The sequence below is a fragment of the Lynx canadensis genome, chromosome C1 (genome assembly GCF_007474595.2).
Source record: "Lynx canadensis isolate LIC74 chromosome C1, mLynCan4.pri.v2, whole genome shotgun sequence".
Taxonomy (NCBI): domain Eukaryota; kingdom Metazoa; phylum Chordata; class Mammalia; order Carnivora; family Felidae; genus Lynx; species Lynx canadensis.
Window position 1 is genome coordinate 79045326 of NC_044310.1, and position 25144 is coordinate 79070469.

Below are 25144 nucleotides of genomic sequence, written 5' to 3' on the forward strand. Positions count from 1 at the left end.
ACAGAGTATTGAAAATTGAGGAAAACAGTTTAAAAGACAGTTATGAACCACAGGATAATGAAAATAGGCCACCCTGGTATTAAAGATGGAGGGCAGAAGAGAATAGCCTGCAAAGAAGATTTTGAAGGAATGGTGAGAAATTAATATGAAAAAAAGTACCAAAGATGCCAGGTCTATCGGTTAGTGGGTTTAGGTAACAAACAGAGCATGCAGATTTATAAGAACAGGGCTCAGAAATGGAGCAGTTTCAGAGTTGGTCCATAGCTCAGTGATGTCACTAAGGCTGCTTCTCCTCTCTGTGTCTACTTTGCCATCTTGACCACGTTGACATTTTTCCTCAGGCTTATCTCCTTATGGTCAGCAGTTGAATGAAGCAGCCAAGCACCACATCCTCATTTAGTTGCATGCAGAAGCAGGAAGAAGAGGGCATTTCTTTTCTAACTGTTCCTTTTTATCAGGGAGGGAAAACTTTCAGAAAAATCCCCAGCAGACTTTCTAATGGGTGCCTTTGACAGGATGAGATTATTTAACCGTGCTCCAGATGTGGCAAGGATCAGCTGTTTTCAGCTACACTGAGAGGTGGGCTTTTCTAAGAAAAACTTTTTTTTTAAAGTTTATTTATTTTGAGGGAGAGAGCATGAACGAGAGAGAGGGGGAAAGAGAATCCCAAGCAGGCTCTGCACTGTCATTGCAGAGCCCAGTGTGAGGCTCAGACTCACGAACTGTGAGATCACGATCTGAGCCACAAGAGTTGGACACTTAACCGACTGAGTCACCCAGACACCCCCAAAACAAACATGTTTTATGCAAAGGATCAATAATCAGAATGGGAGCAGGAAGCTAGAAGTTAGTGGAGTGGTTAGCACTTTTACATTTCTGAAGGAAGACAGTTTCCAACAGTTTCATACCCAGCCAAATTTTATCAGTTAAAAGTGTTGGTGAAGTTATTTTTGGCCATGGAGACTTAGCTCCCACAAATCTTCTAGGAAGCTACTGCTGAATGTGTTCTAGCAAAATAAGGAAATGAACCAAGAAAGGGGAAGGTGTGGAATTGGGAAATAGGAGATTCAAATCAAAGCAGAGGTAAAAGGAATCTGATAATGGTGAAGGGAAATTGCAGGGTAACAGCTATGTAGTAGGTCCACTTTGGTGTAACCAATCCAAATTTCAATAACCCAAATTTCAATAGGTCAAAGCCTTTGGAAGACATCTCATCAAGAAAGTAAAATTTATAGAATTCTAAATATGTTTGAATTAACTGAGGACAGATTTTTAAAAATTTTTTTTTTAACGCTTATTTATTTTTGAGACAGAGAGAGACAGAGCATGAACAGGGGAGGGGCAGAGAGAGAGGGAGACACAGAATCTGAAACAGGCTCCAGGCTCTGAGCTGTCAGCACAGAGCCCGACGCGGGGCTTGAACTCACGGACCGTGAGATCGTGACCTGAGCCGAAGTCAGACGCTTAACCAATCAAGCCACCCAGGCGCCCCGAGGACAGATTTTTAAAGAACTGTGTAAACTAGAGTTGACTTAAAAGTATATTTACAAAAGTATGTAAAAAGGTACATTGAAAACTAAGCAAATTTAGTCTAGGAATTAAAAAAAAAAAAAGTTTTGTTTGTTTTTTTCGGACAGCTCAGAGCCTGGAACCTGCTTCGGATTCTGTGTCTCCATCTCTCTGCCCCTCCCCCCCCAATAAATATTTAAAAACTTTAAAAAGTATGCAAGAAAGGAAATATGGTATATATTGCATGGCTCTATTATGAGTAGCTTTTACCAAGTCGTAGCAATTTGTATTAAATAAAAAAAAATTTAAAGGCCGAGTTCTGGGCTAATGGTATTCCTGAGACACCTGGAACAAACGGTAGGAAACCACTTTGGAGGGACATTCCCACATCCCACCACAAAAAATAAAAACAAGCAAACACCAAAAACAACCAAATAAACATACAAAACCAAACACAAAACACCACACAAAGCAAAAAGTCCTCTGAAGATGAGCTTATAATAAATAATTAGAAAATACATGTGATTTTTTTTCTTACTAGCAAAAGATGAAGTATATAATATTAACTCAGGCATGCCTATGATTTTTTTTTCCTTCACAGTCTATAATGTCTGATATTTAAGTCACATGGATTATTTGTAATACTAAAATTTCTTTTCTACTTTAGAAAAAATTTACTTTTAATGTGTAATTCTATACAGTGTACAGTGGCAACATTTTAAAGTTATGAGGTAAATTTTATTTCTTAGTGTGATATTTTAATTTTTTAAACAGAGTAAAAAGAAATTTGAAAGAGAATGTAGAGAGGCAGAAAAGGCACAACAGAGTTATGAAAGATTGGATAATGATACTAACGCAACCAAGGCAGATGTTGAAAAGGTAAGAAATAATCCAAACTGACTTTGATATAAAAATATTATTACTTGCATGTGGAGGGTAATTGTAATATTTGTATTGGTATTAGATTTCTCCAAGAGAAACACTACGTCTAAATCTAAAATATACAAATATTTGTGTACTTCAAATCACATGTTAGTCGGATTGTGTTTATTTTATTGTAATGTCTTAACTGCATTCAGAATGCATAGGAAAGATATAATTGCTATTGAGAATGAGTTTCTAAACTAAAAAAAAAAAAATGAGTTTCTATCCTATTCCAAAACAGAATAGGAAGTCTAAGGTATGTTGATGGGGTATGCAACTGGGGGTTGGGTAGTGTGCTTTCCTAACTTGACCCAAGGCAAAACAAGATAAAAGTGTCAGAAGTATGTGATGTTAGTTAGCTATTTATGTTTTTGTTTCATTCATTCTTTCATTCATTTTGGAAAACCGAACTGTTCGTCGCTGATTCTGGGCCAGATGTTTTATAACATAACTATTTGTAAGGATCAGCCCTTAACTACTGCTGCTTAGCTTTTCCTTCTTTGCTGTATGTTCTTTATCTTAGAACATTGGACATTTCAGAGGGGTAATTTTCTGCATTCCATTTTCTTTACCACTTAAAGCCATAAAATTATATAAAATTCAGATTACAACTATCTTAAAGTCCTTCTAGTATAACTTGTGAGGGTTTTATTTTTTTCTACCCTATTTCTTAATGACTTTTTATACCTCTAATGATAGTTAAGTCCCTTGTCATTGGAAATACACAGACTTAAGGCAGTTTGTTCTTTTTTTGATTTTTCCAACTCTAGCGTTTCCTTATATTGATCCCACTGATCGCTGTGTTTAGTTTTAGTTTCTTTGAGGTACTGGGAAAGTATTCTGTATTTTCTACATAAAGCTCTTTAGATATTCATAGCAGATTCTCTGTCCCTAGATGAACCATTGTATTTCTTTATTCTACTGAGGAAATGGCTTTAAGTCACTTTTCATTATGACTGTTTTCCTTTGGATACCTGTTAATTTGTCAGTATCCCACCTAAATTATGTTAACTTCCAGTTGGATGTAATAATCCAGATAATGGTCTGATCAGTCCAGAGTTTGATTACCTCACTCATTTTGAACACCAAATTTATGTTAATTACGGCCTAAGTGTATATTGATTTTTTTTTTTTTTTTTTTTGAGCAACCACATTGTTTGGATGTACTCCCATTGGGTTTATGGTTAACCCCATGTCTTTTCACATATGGTGTGATATGAGAACATGTGTCTCATAACTTGTACTGTTGGTATTTTAGATGCGTGTGTACATCTGTATCAATTATTAGACTTAACTCTGCGGTTAAGATTTTTGGACCCTGATTTTGATCATCCATATATTCATTTCCTTCCTAGCATCATGTCATGCACATAATGTGTTATTATTATTTGATAAAAATGTGGATCACAACAGTTGCAAACACTGTTGTATACATGGGAGGCTTGCTTGCTGGTTGACACTCCTTAAAAACTCCTTTGACTTATTATCAAACATTGATTGGAATACATAGCTTAGGTACTAGGCAAGATAAGGGACTCTAACTGGACTCTCATTTAACTTATGTTTTTTATTTTGTCTATAGAGATCTCTTTAGAGACTAATTAGACATTTTGAAATCTAGATAGAATATGTTAATAGTTTGACCTAACTTAAGAATTTTAATGTTTATAGTTTCCTTTTTATACTCCTTTGTTTGCAACCTCCTTACTTATTAGAGAATTAGGAAAACTTTGAGGATTTACTTTAGGAACTATAGAGTAGAGGGATTCTGTTGTAAGTGACCGGTAGGAGAAAGGAACATAGTTTCAATTGAGCAATTACTGATAAAAGTTTAAAAAAAAAAAGTGAAGAAGGAGCAAGCCTATTACTGATCTTTCTAAAGAAAAGAAAGGCAGTTGCATAACAATGTGAGTATACCATAACACTCCTGAACTGGTCACCTAAAAATGATTAAGATGGTCAATTAAGATGATATTGTGTGTTTTACAACAATTAAAAATAAAAAAAAAATTAATGTAATATTTAAAAAAAAGGCAGTTAAGTATGAAGCCCACAGGGGGGCTTCAGTTGTTCTAGTTTCTAGCTTTACACTCCTGTATGCCCTGCTGGAACCTTTGCCCTAGCCAGTGACTTAGAACAGGAGCCGTTTCGCCTGACCATTGTGGGTAGGGAATAATTTGGATTCCTCTATTCCATCATAGTTTGTGGGAACAGAGAGAAAGGGGGAAGAAGTAAATGAATGTGTACTTAAGGTCCCAGAACTTCAAATGTATTTTTCTGTAGAAATACTTCGGGCTATGGTGTTTAGTTTCCATAGTACTTAAGTGTTAGAATCTTCAAGTACACTGTAGATTAAATTTTTTTTTTGTGGGCTTCTCTATTATCTTGGCTACTATGTATTTCCACAGGTCAGTTTGTTTCTGAGTTCACAAGAACTAACTTGTGGACCTACTGTTAGAAGGTTAGAGACTACATTTTGTAGAAAATGGAATTAGAACAATAAAGTGTATTAATGTGTTTTACAACTTCCAGAGCACTCTCATATAACATGATTGGTTCCTTGGAGCACTGTGAAAAATGGAGTTCGATTCTTTCTTTTTTTTTTCTTACTACATTAGAGTAATTGAGAAATTTACTTAGATTCCCCTCCAATAAATCTAGAATTAATGATTTTATGTTAGTATTCTAATGTTCTTACCAATGTAGATGAGGCTGATGTGACCTATTCAAAAAGCATTTCTCTAAGAGCTTGAGATGAACAGAACTATATTCTAAATAATCATTCCTGAAAGTACCTTTGGTTTTGTATAGAGACTGAAATCATTGTTGAGTATTACCATATCCAAAAATCATATATTTAATCATTAGTGTTTCACTGTGGTTCTGAGTTGCATATAAGTGGATCATGTTTTAAATGTTTTACTATAACTTGTTAACTGTCTAAAGTATTTCTATGGTGTTTTTCCTCTTCTGGTTAAGAGCATACTGTTGCAGGTCAAGCCATAATGTTGTCATTTGTTTAATTTTAAAAAGTCTGGATTTGGTAAGGAGAAACTTTATTTGAACAGATTATTGCAAAGGGAAGGACTGTTGCAAAAAGAGAAAAGGATTGCTGCAATAGGAGAGTGCTCTGTCCATAAGATATGCAAGCATCTCCTTAAATTTTAAATATTAATAGTTGGAAAAAGTCTAGGTTTAGCATAACTTTTAGAAAAATGAATCAGGTATCATTTTGTTGTTGTTATTTGTGTTGGTAATGATGTGGACCAATTTGTCTCTAGGCCAAACAGCAGTTGAATCTGCGTACACATATGGCTGATGAAAATAAAAATGAATATGCGGCACAATTACAAAACTTTAATGGAGAACAGCACAAACATTTCTACGTAGTGATTCCTCAAATTTACAAGGTAAAGTTTAGATATGTGAAATTAATCTAGTTTTAGAGTTGGAAGAGCTAGTCTTTTTATATGTGAAACTTTTAAATTTGAGGCATCAACCAGGATGTTTCTAGATTCACTAGTCATCAGGACTAGTGATAAGAACTTCTTTTATGATTATAGATTTGAAAAGTAAATTTTTCCTAACTTTGAAATCACGAATTTTCCTACTGAATAATTATTAGTGTAATAAACAGTCCAGTAAAACAATGACATTTTCTAGATAAATTTTAATACTGTATCATTGAGTATTAGGACATAGGGGGGATTCACTGGAATTGTTCTTGGTAAGCTGCTTACCTAGAATTGGGATGTAGCTTTTTGACACTATACCAGAGTTACTGGCATTACCCCAGGTGGCAAAAATAAATCTTATGAAATGTATTTGCCAGCCTGGTTTTTGCCTGCTTGTCTTCCTAGTTGCCAGATCATAAATGTAATTCAGGCCGTGAGTTTGCTTACAAATTCCATCCGTCATCACTTGATGATAAACAGTTGCCAAACAGCCTGAGGTAAAGACCCAGAATTTATATGAGGGTTAAGTTATGTTACTGCTTATTCTAGAAAGAAGAGAAATTAGAGTAAAGGGATTGAAAAGTGTTGAAAGTAGTATCTGGGAGAGCAGAGCTTATATGGAAAGAGTTGTCAGCCCAGATATATTTTCTTTTTTGTTGTAAGGCAAATTAGCAGTACAAAGGAAGCATAGTTAGAGATGGTGGCCTAGAGTGGGTATCATATTCCAGTCATTTAATCCAGAGCATCTAGCCTCATGACTAGCATCTAGTCATCATCACTCAGTGGTGCTTTTCTAGGCTCTCCAGCCAAGCCATTATGTTCTGGGGAGACCAAAACTGTGTTTTGTGCTTAATCCTTTTGTTTGAACCTTGCTATGGAGCAGTCTTGCCATTTTTTTTTTTTTTCAGTGTTTGTTTATTTTTAAGAGAGAATGAGTGGGATGGCGCTGGAGGGTGGGGATGGGGGGGGGTGCAGAGGGAGAGAGAGACACACAGAATCCTAAACAGGCTCCAGGCTCTGTGCCGTCAGCACAGAGCCCAATGTGGGGCTAGAATGTATAAACTACAAGATCACGACGTGAGCCGAAGTCAGACACTTAACTGACTGAGCCACCTAGGTGCCCCCAGTCTTGCCATTTTGTAATGCTGGGAACAGTTCCTTTGTGAAAATGTGGGTGTCAGAGTAAATCCACAAGCTTTGGGAAGTAGAGAGGAAAAGCTGGTATAAAGGCTGTGGGAGTGTGGGGACTTGAACAGTGTAGCTGTGTCCTAGGAGAAAAAGGTTAGTAGTGTCGGCAAATATTAAGGGTCAAAAATGCCTGTAAGTTATTTGGCTTCACTTGTCATAGCATAATTCTTAGGGGCATGTGCCAGTAAATTTTTGAATTGTGGGGATTCCATTGTATGTACCACTTTCACCTTTTGGCTTCCTGTTTTCATCTTGTATCCCCAATCCTTTGATAGTTACTGAGCAGTAGACTGACTGGTAGGTCTGAGTACCTGTTGGTATTCAGTCAACTATGGATCCTTAATCCAGTGAGATCTTACCAAAGTAATCTGAACTAATTTAAGGACTTAGAACTCTCAGATTTATACATGTTACAGGCTAATTGCTTAAAAAGAAAGGAAAAAAAACCATCAAAATTCTGTTTTCGAGTGCAGCTTTTCCTGGAAGCATAGACAACTGCTCTGACTGAAGAATGGAAAGGTGGAGGTGGTATGAGGTAGGGAGCTGGTAGCCTGTTAGGGGATCCCTTTAGAATATTTGAAAACCAGTGTCACCTGGTTTAGGATGTGCTGAAAGGCTTGATTTTTTTTCTTTTCCCTTGTGTTATGTAACAAGTCTCAGGTTTTAAGTACTGTAAGACTGTTGAAAAGGTATTAACAACAGTGTGACTGTTAGTGTAGAATCCTAATTTGGGGGGGTGGGGTTGCGTCAGAATGAAAAGAAAATTTAATATTCCCTTTCTTAAAAAAAATTCTGATTATTAGCAACTACAAGAAATGGATGAACGAAGGACTATTAAACTCAGTGAGTGTTACAGAGGATTTGCAGACTCAGAACGCAAAGTTATTCCTATCATTTCAAAGTGTTTGGAAGGAATGATTCTCGCCGCAAAATCAGTTGATGAAAGAAGAGTAAGTGCTATATAATTATATTTGAATAAATGTATTTGGTTTGCATATGCAGTTTCAGTTGGTGAAATGAATTGGGAAAGGGGTGAAGTAATTGATGGGTAGCTGATTATACTTTATATTCTGTAGAAGTCTGGCAATAGATTGGACTGCTTTGGGCTTTTTTTTTTTTCCCCCATGTTTGTTTATTTTTAAGAATGAAAGAGAGCGTGAGCAGGGGAGGGGCAGAGAGAGAGGGAGACACAGAATCCGAAGCAGGCCCCAGGCTCTGAGCTGTCAGCACAGAGCCTGACATGGGTCTCAAACTCATGGAATGAGAGATCATGACCTGAGCCGAAGTCAGATGCCCAAATGACTGAGCCACCCAGGCACTCAGTGGACTCCTTTGGGCTTTTAAGACTGTTCTGAACACCAAAATTCTAGTTGTTTTGAAAGAAAATTTTAATCCTTCCTTTTCCCCTGACTAAATTTTCAGTTCTACTCCAAGAGTATAACACAACCTGTGAACTGTAGGTTACAAATTGTGTTGTACTCTTATTCTAGTGAAAGTTTAGAGAAAGAAATAGATATAAAGTTACTATAAGAATTGCTTTTTAATGGAAGAGTTGGCACTTGAACTGTGGGTAGTGTATGGAGTAATGGGCAAAAAGAAAGGGCAGTAGAAGGAACAGCATAGCCCTGCTCCCCTTGAGAAAGTATATCTACTAACCTGTCTTAATTAAGGTCTAGCAAGAATCTTGTACCTGGTCATTTCTCAATAAATGTTGATTGAGTGACCAGAAAGGGTAGTTGGCAGAAATTTATGTTATGAAGAAGGAGCAAGAGAAGAGAACCAGTGTTGGGGGAGTGCTAAATATATACCACATATTTTAGTCTTCGTAGCAAGTTGGTATTAGATTAATGAGGATTTTTTTCTGTAACAAATAGAATTTTGACTTGAATTTTAAAAATAAAAGGATTTTAGGGTTCTTTAATCAGAAATTCAGAAGTACATTTATATTTCAGTATGGCTGGTTACAAGGTTACAAATGTAGTTAGGTCCCTTCTCTCTCATTCTTCTCATCCTTTAGCAAGTGATCGGTAGGGTGGCATTAATGACAAAACTAAGGTGTGACTTAACAGATAACTTTTGACTAAATGACAGGCAAAATGTACAATGAACAGAAATAGGGAATAAAAGAGAAGGGTTTTAAACAGGAAGAGTTTATAAGAGATAAAGTATTCTGTTTGAAAATAATGAGTTTAAGGTGTAAGAAGAACATTTGGATAGTGGTATGTACTTCCAAAGACAATATATAGTATAGTTATGTGAGTTTTAAAGTTTTAGGGGAAATAGAACTTTATATTTTTAAAGTTGCTTTTTGTATTTAATATTGTTTGTCAGATCTTTCTCCATTGTTCACTTAACTTTCCCAACTGTCTTCAGTATATTTTATCTTTTCCCCTGTTGGATGCATGAAAGCCTTTCTACCTCTTACTCTTTTACATAGATGCCTTTTCCCCTGTTTCAAAGATCAACTTTTTGTAGATATCCTATAAAGCAAAAAGACTTTTTCCTCTGAAACTTCTTAGAATTTCTACTTGAGACTAACCTCTTCCTATATTCCTTTTGTCAGTTAGATCTTTCTTATCAACTAACTTGTCCTCAGATGAATTTCAGTGGGTTGAAGTTGTGGAATGAAAACACTTCATGAATATTACGAACTAATAAAATGTTAATTTGATTATAAATTCGTATTTTATTGGGATTAAAATATTTAAGGCTTATTACTAATCCACCAGAAGAAATTATTCACTTTAACCTTTAATTATTATCTGTAGAATTATTTCCTTTAAATTTTTGTTGGTTGTTTCCTTGAGTAAATTTTTAACAGCTAACAGTATTAAAAATAAATGAAATGATTTTAAAAACATGTTTCTTATGTGTAGGACTCTCAAATGGTAGTGGACTCCTTTAAGTCTGGATTTGAACCTCCAGGAGATTTTCCATTTGAAGATTACAGTCAACATATTTATAGAACCATTTCTGATGGGACTATCAGTGCATCCAAACAGGAAAGTGGGAAGATGGATGCCAAAACCACAGTAGGAAAGGCCAAGGGCAAGTTGTGGCTCTTTGGAAAGAAGCCAAAGGTAAAAGTCATGAAATTCCTCTATGCTAATAGTTTTATTTTAGTGTGTCATTTAAATCAATGTAGGTGTTGAGTGGATAATGGCTTACTATTAATAGAGAATAAGTATTTTTATCTGAATGATTCAGTTAACTTTTCACTTATTAGAAACATAGTTTTGTATCTTAATAGTAAAAATTATTTCTGGAGTTAACATTTGACCACCACTTAATGAGTAAAAATGTTAAATAGTTGTTAATACCCCTTGAATTATATGCTTTTGAAATTTCACTTGTATGCAGTTTCAATCAGAATTTCTAAGGAAACGTTGTGATCTAACTATAAGACCACCAAAATTGCAGTTCTCTATTAGAATGAATGATTGACTATAGCAATAATAAATGTCACATTAGGTCTTATAGATCGTACTAATGAAGTTATTTTTATCATCCATGTGAATGTTTAATGGGAGGGGCCCAATGTTTGTGGTTATTTGAAGTTTAAAAATCTCCAGTTTACTAAGAGAATCTCTCTTAACTTCTTGTTGGAACCCATTTTTTGATGTGCTGTATATGTTAGATAAATCTAGTTCAACAGCATGAGCAAATGGAATAGATGAGTGCTTAATCCTACCAATTTAGTGCTTATAATAGTGTCTATCTAGTATGGGAATAGATATGTACTTTTAATCTGATATGCTCTATTTATTAAAGTATAGGTGACTTTAATTCATTTTTCTGATCTAGACATAAGAATGCAGATAAATTTAACTCATAATATACCTATTAATCTCTTCAGAAGAGACTCAAGCATTATTAACTCAATTAATAATTAACTCAAGCATTATTCATGCTTTTAATATTTTCCAGGTGAGAAGTTGAGAGGTGAGACTTTTTTTTTAAGTCAAATCAGAGTAGACAGGAAAGCTTAGAAAAACCAGGACTGCTGAAGTTTTGTTTTTTTTTTAAATGAGGTGCAATGAAGATGAAATAGAAACAGTCTGAGAGAAAAACCACAAATGTAATGAAAACTTTTTGCCTATTTGTGATAATAATTAGTTGCAGTTTTAATATATATTATCTATTTAGATAACTTTACCTGTAGCTGTTGCCTTTATCTCTGACAAGTGCAGGTTAAGTATAACCAGTTAGGTAGTGCTAATGTTCCAGAAATTAGAAGAGAATTTTTTTTATGTAGGTCATATTGCTTTCTCTGACATTATAATTTGTGTACTCTATATTTTTAATGTCATTTTGTAAAAAGTGATCAAATGAAATGGTACATTTCTTAAAGTAAATTTGACTTCTTAAAATGACCGTTTTGGCAAAACTATGTTAATATTCTTATAACATTTTTATAGAAAACTTTGAGATTTATTTTGTGAAAAGTATGTTGCCAAAAATAGAATTTTCATTTAGGAGAAAACTATGCACATTTGGCTTATTGATTCCTTTCTTTATTTCCATATTAGCCACAGTCCCCACCCTTAACCCCTACTAGTTTATTCACATCCAGTACTCCTAATGGGTCCCAGTTTCTCACATTCTCCATTGAGCCCGTGCATTATTGTATGAATGAAATAAAAACAGGGAAGCCCAGAATTCCTTCTTTCAGAAGTCTCAAAAGAGGGGTAAGTTTAATAATGGGTTAAAATGCATGATGGCCTATTGTGTGTGTAGTGTGGCTTTTAATACTCTCCACCCTCATTATAAGGCTCTCTCCTGTAAATATGTAGTTTAAAAAGACCACAGAATTAAGTATAGCTGCCCTCAAGTTAAAAATAACTCCTCTTTATAACATTTGAAATGCGCAACCATAAAAGAATGGTATTATAAAGAGGGTGCTGGGTACAATCATATTAGCTATTTTTTTGTTTATGTGAAATCATATGTCCACCATTGTCTTGTAATGTATTTACATTTTTAAGACTTTCAGTAATTTGTCACTGCAGTTAACTCATGCAATACTTTGTCACTAATGATGACTTCTGCCAATTTATAAAGTATTTTGTTGTCTATAAAAAAATCAAATTCAATTTTTAATTTCCCTACTTTTAGAAGTATAAAACACAGTTTCCAGTAGTTAAATAAGAAATTAAAGATAGGCATGTTAAATATCAAGATTCTAGATCATATTAAGATAATACATTAGAAGATATTTTGTAAATTATTTGCCTATAAAATACTAGATATTACTGAGTAATGTTCACATGGTATTTGTGTTCTTGAGCTTAAAAAAAAAGTATTTTTTTACCAAAATATTTTTTTTAATTGCCCAGTCTTTGGTATTTACTTAAAACTAAAGTTATTCTGTCAATGAAAAATTTTAGAATTGTAAAAATCAAATATCAAGCTATTTTTTAGCAACACCTATTATACTACTGATAAATAGTAGTGTTATTCCATTATGTTAGTGAAACTAATTTCTCTTGTTTATATTTGATTTTAAGGATGTGCTTGTAATATTCATAGCTCATAGTTTAGATATATTTATGAAATTTGAACATTTGTTTGGACATATGAAAAACATAGGTGTGATAGCCCACAGATGAGAACTCAATCTATCAGTGCCATTAAAAAATCTAATCATTAACAGTGATACACTATAGTTGGGCTTACTCTTGTTCTTGCCATTCTTCCCCCACCTTCCCTCTTCCTTCCTCTCTGCCTTCCTGCTTGCGTTCTTTTTCGATTCTTTTCTTCTCTGTCTAGTCTGTTTTAATTACCTTCTGTAGCCTTTTCTACAAATTGCTTCAGTTGAGTTTCTCTTTTGGCCACATGTAGAACAAGATATATTCATTTAGGGCAAGATGACATTATTTGCATTTTCATTAAAACACTATGACAACCTGAAGTGATGTCAGTAATGCAGTAGACATGTTCTAGTATATGATGTCCCTTTTTGGACTTCCTTTTTTCCTATACTGTCATGAACATTTTTACATCTATCTTACTTCTGTGTTGAATGATGATATAGGCAATTAATGATATTCTGAAAAGCCAGTAGGAATGAGTCTGTGTTATACAGTACAGGTAACCTGTATTCATTTTTAAAAGCCCTTAACACTTGTTGGAAACACTTAAGAAATCATTAGGGATTTTCTTTTGCCTGACTTAGGAGGGCAGAATTCCCATCTTTCTTCTCTATGATGATTTAGATTTTATTAAATATTCTGCTGTTATGAAAAATGACTGTTTAGCAGCTATATTTTTGTAATTGTTTCTGTATCTTACACATTGAGTCTACCAGATCCAGTTAACAGTAATCTATACAGTATAGTTATAGAGATGTCAAATAGTTGTGTGAAATTTAGGCAGTTAGAACTGTGAGCCTTGGAGAGAGAAGTTTAAATATGTGACCTCTTCATTTTTATTGAATAAGTTATAGGTGGAATTATAAAATCTACATTTTATAAAATTGTAGAACTTAAAAGTATCTGCTTAGTTATTATTTGTCTTATTTCCACTTACTGCTTTAGTTTTAAATATTAGAACATTGTTTTGGGGGAGCCAGTTTCAGAAGGTCAAAATCCTCCTACTTTTGTTATTACTTACCGTACCAAAGGAGAAAAAGCAATATGTAAGGTAGAAAATATGACAGATAAATTGACTAGGATATTGGAGGATAGAGCAGAAAGGAAAGTTTATTACAATCTTGGCATTGACTTTTTTTTTTTTTTTTTTTTTTTTTTTAGTGTTTATTTTTGAGACAGAGAAAGACAGCATGAGCAGGAGAGGGGCAAAGGGATAGGGAGACAGAATCTGAAGCAGGCTCCAGGCTCTGAGCTATCAGCACAGAGCCTGACATGGGGCTTGAACTCATGAACCACAAGATCATGACCTGAGCAAAGTCGGACGCTTAACTGACTGAGCCATCCAGGGGCCCCGACATTTTTCATTTTGATTGGTATTTAGTAGTTTATCAGATTCTATTTCAAAATTAACCTATGGAGATATTTTTCTTCCAGTTAAGAATTTTCTCAATATAGGAAAATCCAAAAAGAAGAACTTCTTAAAAAATAATTTATTTTTTATTTTTATTTTCATTAAAAAAATTTTTTTACTGTTTTTGTTTTATTTTTGAGAGAGAGAGAAAGAGAGAGACAGACAGACTGTGAGTGGGGCAGGGGCAGAGAGAGAGGGAGACAGAATCCGAAGCAGACTCCAGACTTTGAGCTGTCAGTACAGAGCCTCACGTGGGGCTGGAACTCAACAAACCGTGAGACCATGACCTGAGCCAAAGTCAGACGCTTAACCGACTGAGCCACCCAGGTGCCCCTAAATGTTTTTATTTTTGAGAGACAGAGAGTGAGCAGGGGAGGGGCAGAGAGACGTAGAAAGAGAATCCCAGGCAGGCTCTGCACTGACAGTAGAGAGCCCACTGCGGGGCTCAAACTCAAGAACCATGAGATCATGACCTGAGCAGAAGTCAGATGCTTAACCTACTGACCCACCTAGGCTCCCCAAAAAAGAAGAGAAGCTTTAAGAAGCCAGGTTTTTGTTTTTTTTTTTTTTAAACATGGATTTACATGCCAGTCCATTCACTTACAAAATAAGTCTTAAGGTATTTTGGGGGGAAATTTTTGTTTTTTGTTTTTTGTTTTTGTAAAAGGACCTGTGCATACAAATTGGTGTAGAATAAAGCAAAACTGAGAGAGATAGAATTCTCTTATTTTTAATGTTTATTTTTGAGAGGGGCAAGTTGGGGAGGGTTAGGGAGGGGAGAAAAGAGAATTAGAAGCGGGCTGTGCGCTGGTAGTCTGACAGCAGCAAGCCTGATTTGGGGCTCGAACTCATAAACCGTGAGATCATGACCCAAGTCAAGGTCAGACGCTCAACCAGCTAAGCCACCCAGGTGCCCCAAGTCTTAAGGATTTTTAAAGCTGATGAGTTGTACCATTCAAATCAGAAACTCTTGTTTTGAACTATGTTTGCTACGTTGTTTTTTGTTAATATTATATTTTTAAAATATTTATTTTTGAGAGAGCATTAGCGGGGGAAGGGCAGAAAGAGAGAGAGAGAGAGAGAGAGAGAGAGAGAGAGAGAGAGAGAGAGAGAGAGAGAGAGAGAGAGAGAGAGAAAGAATCCCAAGCAGGTTCTGCACTGTCCGGGGTGAGCCTGACATGGGGCTCAAACTCACGAACTGTGAGATCATAACCTGAACTGGAATCGAGAGTCGGATGCTTTAACCAACTGAGCCACCCAGGCGACCTATTGTTTTTCCTGAATATCTGCTTTTAGCTTTCTAAAAAATTATTATTTTTTTTTCTATATAAAGTTCCTAATATTTTTAAGGATCTGAGAAATGTTATATTGGACCAGTGTTTTTGAATTTGATGGTTGATACCATTAGACCTTTTCTGAGGGATGATGGTGTATAATTTTCCTTATGTGAAATCAGGAGCTAACCATTAATGGATAATTGGTGCACACCTCAACTTAACTATTTAATATACAAACAAATATTTTTTACTATATAACTGTTTCATTTGAGATTGTTGGGTAATCCTTTTTTTTGGAAGTAGATTTATCTAGCAATAACAAGTCCATATTATCTGTCTAAATTATTCATGGTCTGAAAGACTTCATAGTCATATTTGTAAGCTTTTTATTTATTCAGAATACAGTTATCAGTATTTTCCTATCTTTAAAAGAAATCTAATAATTTTAATAATTTATATTTATATTATATTTAAAATCTAATCATTTTAATTGCCTAATTTCCTTTTTAGTTCCCTTGTGTATTTATTAAGGTATGGGGGGTATGTGAAATTTTCTAGTTATAGGTACATGATAATTGTATATGAGAGGAAGATATTTATGTATTGAACATGACTTACTTAAAAGAAAACTTGAATATTTTTCTAATATTTTACAAAGAACTTGAGTTTTTTGTATCCTTAAATCTAAGGTTAGTGTACCATAAATTAATTTTATAATTGATATAAAACTAGACTAACTAAAACCTGAACCATTCGATATTTCAGTTATAATTATCTTAATGTTTTCTCTGAAGCATATTAATACATAACCTGGAAAAATAATTTTTATTTCACTTAGAAATTTAGCTGGGGAAAATTATAAAAGATAAATTCAAATACTCTACATATTTTGTTTCTTGTGCTCTATATAATTTTGTCTTAATAACATTAAAGAAGACCATGAATATCTTTTTAAAACTTAAACTTGTTAACCTTTTTACCAGGAATTTTGTGATCCTAAAATAAGTTGTGCTTTTTGTTCCCTGAAACTACTGACAGTCTAAAGAATGTTAAGCTTAATTGGAAAGCTAATGGATAGCAAATGTCATCTTTCTTATCATCATAACCATTAATATATATAGCCAATTCATTGGAGATAAGGGGTAGATATTTTTGTCAGTTATTTATTAAAGTTCATATTTTTTATGTGAAATTCTTCTACCTGACATCCCCCTTCTTTAAACATCGTGATTTAGAAAACAAAGAAAAATAAAAATTTTAGAGGTTGCAAGCCATGAATGAATGAAGATTAATTGAAGATTAGCTTTGTAAAGCCAAATTGCATATTACGGGTCACAAAGAGTGTGTGTGTGTGTGTGTGTGTGCGTGTGTGCATGGACACATGTGTGCACACGTGTGTTTACTTGGTATGTTTGGTAGATGCATTGCCAGTTGCAGAGCCCTGCTAACCCACCTCATGTGGGACGGACACACACAGACACACACACACCATTAGTGTATATATGTGTGGTACATACCACACGAGTAGTATATGTACTGTATGAGAGCACTCTGGCTATATCCTTTTATATTTTCAGAAAGAAAAATTTTATCTAGTTTTCTTTCTAAAAATTGACGTTATATTTTTAGTGTTGCATATGGATTTCAGAAAAACTGAAAAGTAGACACTCCGTTTTCAAAGCAACATTCAACGCATGTATTTGTGTCTGTTAAGAAATATGTATGGGAAACTTGAATCTGGGTGACTCATTGTTTTGATAATGTGTTTCTGATGTGTCTGTACATTTTTTTTAAAAAACCTTATAACTAAGGTAGAAATGTTACCCTTGACATATTTAAATTCAAAAAAGTGTTTTGAACTATAGCAGTTCCTGTGATGCCAGTTTGTTTAATGCATTGGGAAGAGTTTTTCATTTTTTAATACTTCATAGAAGAGTTTTTCAAATGGCTAATATTGGATCTTTATATTTAGCCCTTCAAATATTAGTATTTTGAGAATGAAGAACTATAAGTAAAATCCACTTACGGAGAATTTCTATTTACTTTTAAGTTTTTGTTGCATTTAGAAAATATCTGCCCATTATCATCAGTGTATTTTTTTTTTTTTGCAAGTAATTTACTTTTCCCAAAATGTGCTTAAAATTGTTTTTCTGGCATAATTGTTTGGATTGTGAAATGTTCATGATTTATTTTAATATTGTAAAAAAAAAGTATAAGTTATTGCATCTTCTGTATTGATTTCATGTGAATAATTTACCATTTCTTTCTGTTTTCCATTGAACTATTCAGTGGTCGGTGAAGATGGTAAGCCTTATGTGCTGATCTATATACTGTGCCAACATTAAATAATCTCAAAACTTTTTTTTTTTTAAGTTTATTCTGAGAGAGAGAGAGCGAGCGAGCGAGCGAGCATGAGCTGGGGAGGGGCAGATAGGGAGACAGAGGATTCCAAGCAGGCTCCATGCTGTCAGCACAGAGCCTTGTGTGGGGCTCAAACTCCCAAACCACAAGATCATGACCTGAGCTGAAATCAAGAGTCAGACACTTCACACCCAGGTGCCACTCAAAACATTGTGTTTTTTGTTTTTTGTTGTTTTTTTTTTTATTCAGACTAAGTAGTGAGGTACAACCTTACATTTTCACCTTGTATGTGTTATAATTTGATCCATAGTCCAACATATGCCAGTATTTCTTGATGTCATAAAATTCTAAAATAATATGGTTAACTTTAATCAACCTATTAAGTTCCTACATGTTACTGAGTGGAATCCTTGTCATGTTACAGAGCATAAAATTATAGTTAATCATTAAGTTACATGGTAGAACAAAAGTTCATATTTTTACACAGGAAAATTAAAAATGATTTTTAATGTCTTTTAAAAAGATTGTATACATGTTATTTGTAGTTTATCACAAGAATCATTAGATTTTCAAAATAGTAAGAAAGAAAATTTCCTACTAATTTCATTAGAGAGTCAGTACTTTCTTCTGTAGTACTGAATGGGAATAAAAGCACACATAATCTAAATATAGTATGTGCTTGCGCAGTTGTGGGTGAGTGTGTGTGTGTGTGTGTGTGTGTGTGTGTGTGTGTGTGTGAGTGTGTGAGTGAGATGGTCCTTTATACATTTCAATCACATTAATGGAACTACATTGTGAAGACCTAACCCCCAAATCATTGGGGGTTGCATAGTTTCTTATTTTTAGAAAGTAGACCACTCTCTTTCAGACCAGTTTCTTTCAGACTTTCAGTTTAGCCTTTTTAAAATGTATTCCCTTGTAGTAGAAGTTGTCAATAAATACCTCACAGGTCTTTATATCCATTGGAAATAGAGTGTTTAGCTCTCAAATTCTATAAAAGAATAGGTTATGTCAAAATGGGATATTAGAAATGCTTTCATACCTACTGTTACTAAATTTGAGAACAAGGTTTGATTAGGGGTAAGTGGGAAGCAGGCAGGTTTACTTACAGGTAATTGTGAGTTTATTGTAATAATACCAAAAAATACCCACATTGAAATATATTTCTTTACTTCACTAGATAGTTTTTCAAAATTTTAAGAAATATTTAAAAATATATAGATTAAAAGTTTTATCTTTGGCACATATATAATACTTTTCAAAACCTACATCTGAAGTTAGATTAAAACCGACAACTTACATTAATAATTGACCCCTAAATTTAAAGGCACCTTAGGAAATTCTGCCATTCATTTATTTAGGTCAGATTTGGTTGATTGACATTTTATCATTTCTGCTACTTGGTAGATTAAAAAACCAAAGCCACTTAGACAAGATGCCCTATTTTTTAAGGTGAGCTTGTTGAATATCCATAATGTATAGGCCACTTGGGGAAAATTCTGGAGATTCTGTTATTAATGAAATGTTAACCTTTGATCATGGTTCCATCCTAAGAGTGAGTTTTCTCTTTTTTTAAAAGTCAGGGAAACATTCTTATAGATGGTGAAATAAAGCTACTAAGTATGTTATAGGCATAAATGGCCCAGAGAGCAAGGATGAGTTTCATTTCAACAATACTTTAAAAATTGAACTGGCATATTCTTCAAATCACCATTTAATTTTCTTTTAATTTTTTTTTTTAACGTTTATTATTGAAAGAGAGAGAGCGTGAGCAGGGGAGGGGCAGAGGGAGAGGGAGACACAGAATCTGAAGCAGGCTCCAGGCTCTGAGCTGTCAGCACAGAGCCCGACGCGGGGCTCAAAGTCACAAACCGTGAGATCATGACCTGAGCCGAAGTCGGATGCTTAACCGACTGAGCCACTCAGGCACCCCTCATATCGCCATTTTAAAAAGAAAAATGAAGAGTGATAGGTATCATCAATTTTTGGAGTGTATCAAAACTTATGTAAATATGGGTTTATGGTAAATAGAATCAATAGTTGCTAATATTGGCTCTGTTGTGTAACCTCTAATATGAGTGACATGATTAACATTTAAGATGGGAAAGACATAATTTGAATCAGAAGTTTACAACTAAATACTAGTACTTTTTCCTAAATGATAGTTTCTTGCATATTAAAACATTAAAAATTTTTCAAACATCAAGCATCTTTCCTAAAGAAGGATCACATCTTTAATCTTTGGATTTTATCTTTCTTTTGGGAAAAACTGAGGTATGTTATTGGTTGTACAAAAGGATAATTGAAAATAAACTCCTTATTAGAATAATTTCTACTTTCAGTTCACACAATGGATAGTTTTACCTTTGGTATGTTTTGGTTCTAAAGAGTGGTTTAATAAGTGTAATCATTCAGAGACTATGCAATATTAAAATATATTTCACCAGTTAGATTATCTCTGTGAGGTAAGTTGCCTACTTATTTGTATAAGCTTTTCATATTTGCAGTCTGAACATTCACAGTATTTGATTTGGGAATGTGGTGATGTTATGTAAAGAACAATAATTTGTATAGGTGAGAAATGTTATGTGTTTCCATTTTGTTGTTGTTGCTGTAAGAAGGTTCATATGTATTTATTTTAACTGCCAAGACCTGAAAATGATGTGATAGTGGTCATTACCAATTTTCTTTATCTGGTTATATTTTTACCTGTTCTATTTCATGATTTCATAAACTGGAATTCAAGCTTTGTTCAATATAGTTGTTTTAATTTACATACACATATCTGTGTAGATTTCTTCTTAAAAGTTTGGGGCTAATTTTAAATTAAACTTAAAACTGATGTGTATTTTTATTTTATAGCGGGTATATTTAAAAAAGAAAATTTCCTCAAGATGTCTTTTATAATTTAGATTCTCTTTTCAGGGCCCAGCACTGGAAGATTTCAGTCATCTGCCACCAGAACAGAGACGTAAAAAACTACAGCAACGTATTGATGAACTTAACAGAGAACTACAAAAAGAATCAGACCAAAAGTATTCTTCTATTAAGTCTTTTTTACCATTATTATTCCTTTCTGGGTATATTTTGAATGATATGTTTAAATGTGATGTATCGAAGATATAAAAATCATATATCCTAATTAAAATATCTTTTGAGGGAAAAATACACTCCTAAACTTTGCAAAATTTTATGGTTGCTGTGTGATAAATAAAAATGAAATGTTAGTTTCTTAGGTTGCAGTTTACTTATTGGATGATAATAGTCCATGTCCTCAATAATATTGCAAAACACTTTAATGGTTCATTATCAACAGTAGTTTTCACCAACATTAACCGCCTCTTACACCTTGATACATTTCATTTTGCTTTGATACATAAATTGAGCTCAGTAGAAACCTAAGGCTATAATTATTTTGTTTGCAGCAAGTTAGCATACAGTACTTGATTACTTATAGCTTCAGATTCATTGACTCATTGCTGTAATTTTTTTTCAATTTTATAAAAAGTTTCCTTTGGTTCAGTTTTGTTTTAATGAACAGATATTTATGATGAATAAAGGGTTATTACAGTGAATTGGTGCCTTACTGTCTGCTTTCATAGTAAAGATAAAATTGGAGCTTAAACCATAGCATGAGTGATTGAAAGTTTTTGGAGGGTTTTGTTTTTGTTTTTTTTGTAGCTCAGGCAGTTTCGTTCCAGATTTTTTTTTTTTTTTAATTGAAGTATAGTTGACGCGCATCACATTAGTTTCAGGTGTAGAAATGATTGAAATTTGGATGTTAAGAATTGTACATCAGGTATAATGGGATGCTTAATCATAAATGAAACACTGTAATATAGTTAATTCTCATTATTTGTGATAGTTATGTTTTTTTAATTTTTATTTATTTTTTTTAATTTACATCCAAGTTAGCATATAGTGCAACAGTGATTTCAGAAAGAGATTCCTTAATGCCCCTTACCCACTTACCCCATCCTCCCTCTCACAACCCCTCCAGTAACCATCTGTTTATTCTCCATATTTAAGAGTCTCTTACGTTTTGTCCCCCTCCCTGTTTTTGTATTACTTTTGCTTCCCTTCCCTTATGTTCATCTGTTTTGTATCTTAAAGTCATACGAGTGAAGTCATATGATATTTGTCTTTAATTTTGCTTAGCATAACACCCTCTAGTTCCATCCATGTAGTTGAAAATGGCAAGATTTCATTCTTTTTGATTGCTGAGTAATACTCCATTGTGTGTGTGTGTGTGTGTGTGTGTGTGTGTACGTACGTGTGTGTACGTACGTGTGTGTGTGTGTGTACATCTTTATCCATTCATCCATCAATGGACATTTGGACTCTTTCCATACTTTGACTATTGTTGATAGTGCTACTATAAACATTGGGGTGCATGTGTCCCTTTGAGACAGCACACCTGTATCCCATGGATAAATGCCTAGTAGTGCAATTGCTGGGTCGTACGGCAATTCTGTTTTTACTGTTTCCACAGTGGCTGCACCAGCTTGCATTCCCACCAACAATGCAAAAGAGATCCTCTGTCTCTGCATCCTCGCCAACATCTGTTGTTGCCTGAATTGTTCATGTTAGCCATTCTGGCAGGTGTGAGGTGGTATCTCATTGTGGTTTTGCTTTGTATTTCCCTGATGATGAGTGATGTTGAGTCTTTTTTCATATGTTGGCCATCAGAGTGTCGTCTTTGAAGAAGCATCTATTCATATCTTTTGCCCATTTCTTCATTGGATTGTTTGTTTTTTGGGTGTTGAGTTTGATAAGTTCTTTATAGATTTTGGATACTAACCCTTTATCTGATATGTCGTTTGCAAATATCTTCTCCCACTCTGTCGGTTGCCTTTTAGTTTTGCTGATTGTTTCCTTTGCTGTGCAGAAGCTTTTTATTTTGATGAGGTCACAATAGTTCATTTTTGCTTTTGTTTCCCTTGCCTCTGGAGATGTGTAGGGTAAGAAGTTGCTGCAGCTGAGGTCAAAGAGGTTTTTGTCTGCTTTCTCCTCAAGGATTTTGATGGCTTCCTGTCTTACATTTAGGTCTTTCATCCATTTTGAGTTTCTTTTTGTGTATGGTGTAACAAAGTGGTCTAGGTTCATTTTTCTGCATGTTGCTGTCCAGTTTTTCCAGCATGTGATAGTTATGTACTATAAAGTTATTGTGAGCACTGAATTCGTGAAGACTGAAATGGAAAATACAGGTTTAAGGCTCCATTTAGCCTCTGGCCACAACATTTTCATCACCTGGTCAGTTATAACCTTGTTTTATGTGTGTTTCTATTTGAAGACTCATTATAATATATACTGTTGGTTTATTAACTTTGAACTCAGGGCTGATAGCACTGTAACTCATGCCTGAACAAAGTCTATCTAACCACATGACATTTTTTCCATAAGGTATCTCACAGCCTTCTTGCACTTAGAAACACTAGACAGTACTTCAGCACTACACTTAAGGGCTTATTTTAAAAAGAAAAAGCAATGAAGAGCACAGAATTAAAAAAAAAAAAAAAGGCACTAGATGGACCCCGAAAAGGATACTTGTTCAGAGTGTCTAAAACTTAGGAAAGAAAGAAGGCTGAAATTACTCAAGTCTTCTAAAGATAGGTGATATTAAAATAGTAGAGTCAATTATATTTCAGCAAAACTAGAAAGTAGAAGGGATCGTTTTCAAAAAGACGTATAAGATGAGATGAGAAGAAACCTCTGTCATTTTATGTAACACATTTAAAGGATGAGCAGAAGTTGAGAAAGAGCCACTGAAGGACATTATGAGACAGTAGAGGTGAGAAGAAAGGAAAAGAAAATGTAACTTCTAGGAAATTAAGAAGGAAAAGAGTTGTTAGCCAGTAATGTCAGATATTAGAGGAAGTCAGAGTGCTGATTGAGGCATACATAACCTACAGTGGTGTGATTAGAGAAATGAGGAGGAGATGAATGAGCTGGGAGAGGGTCAAGTTAAAGATGTATTCCTATTTCTAGCATGGATGAGTGGGAGGCCAAAGATGCTGTGAACTAAGGAGGAATATATGTCTATGGAGGAATATAATGAATTTGATTTGGGACATGATGAGTTTAAGAATATTGAGGAATATTCTTCCAGTCCTTGATTAAACCTATATAAATACAAAGACACATATGTGTGTGTGTGTGTGTGTATACACACACAATATACATATATGTAATATATACTTACATATATTACATATAAAATCTCATAAATGAGAAGCAAGAAATGAAAAATCTTTTTTTATTCCAAATGTTTTAAGACGGTCTTCATAAATTGCCCACTCTATACAATCATCTTTATGCACATTATCTGTAAACAGGTAATGTTTGACTATATTTAAAGAGATGTTATTACTCTCTTAAGATAGGCTACATGAGAGCCCCCCAGATCAAATGAAACTCTTTTATCTGGGAACATATGAAGTGAATATTTAATTCTGTGACTTCCTTCTCATTTTCAGAGAAGCACTCAACAAAATGAAAGATGTGTATGAGAAAAATCCACAAATGGGGGATCCAGGGAGTTTGCAGCCTAAATTAGCAGAGACCATGAATAACATTGACCGCCTACGAATGGAAATCCACAAGAATGAGGTAGGTTTGTTACTTTGCAGTTGTCTAAGACAAATTCATTTGTATAAACTTCATTATGATAGATTGATTTTTGCTACAATTTTATCTTCAAATATTTAATTTTAGGGTTACTATCTAAAAGAAAGGAATCATTATGGTCTATAATCTTTAGAATTAGTCCCTCATTCAAGTTTTTCTTTTTAATTAAAACTTTTATGTAAAACTAAACATTTATGCTTATCAGCTATGAAGTTGATCGTTGGTCAAACTGGAATAAAGGTTTCCATTCTCTAAGAATTACATAATTATAAAAACTCAAAGCACATTTTAATTGTAGACTATCTTTTGAGCTTTTAAGAATACTTACTAAGCCCAGTTTTGTTTATTTTTTTCCTAAGGCTTGGCTCTCTGAAGTTGAAGGCAAAACAGGTGGGAGAGGAGACAGAAGACATAGCAGTGACATAAATCATCTTGTAACACAGGGACGAGAAAGGTCACTTTTTGCATTTTATTTGTATTTTTTTCCCTCAAACTTTTTTCACTTTTTTCTAAATTTCGTTCTAAATTTTGTTCTAAAATTCATTCTAAATTTCATACAGTTCTTTTTCTTCTTCCTTGATGTAATGGGTTTGGCTTTTAATAGCGTTAGTCTTATGAACCTAAATGATTTTCTGTTTCTTTACAGTAGTTACACATAAAATATGAAATTTCCCATTGCTGGTTTGTTGTAGTTTGTCATGCATCCAAAAACAAAGGTATGAACATAGAAAATTTGTGGAGCTACTGTCTGAAGGCATAGGCTCCTCAGACCTGGGAAGATTCCCTTAAGGTTTAGATGGA

At 34.1% G+C, this 25144-nt stretch overlaps 1 protein-coding gene across 3 annotated transcripts in view; it reads left to right on the plus strand.

Annotated features, from left to right (window-relative positions):
- FNBP1L (formin binding protein 1 like) overlaps window positions 1–25144 on the plus strand; it is a 123950-nt gene that overhangs the window by 91762 nt on the left and 7044 nt on the right. For 2 of the 3 annotated variants that reach the window (XM_030326224.2, XM_030326226.2), the window contains exons 6-12: window positions 2284–2388; window positions 5715–5843; window positions 7880–8026; window positions 9953–10156; window positions 20642–20751; window positions 24193–24325; window positions 24703–24797. In XM_030326224.2, coding sequence (XP_030182084.1) covers window positions 2284–2388; window positions 5715–5843; window positions 7880–8026; window positions 9953–10156; window positions 20642–20751; window positions 24193–24325; window positions 24703–24797 — 923 coding nt within the window. Of the gene's footprint in view, window positions 1–2283; window positions 2389–5714; window positions 5844–7879; window positions 8027–9952; window positions 10157–11605; window positions 11765–17644; window positions 17660–20641; window positions 20752–24192; window positions 24326–24702; window positions 24798–25144 lie in introns of all 3 variants that reach the window. The other variant, XM_030326227.1, reaches the window with a different exon arrangement.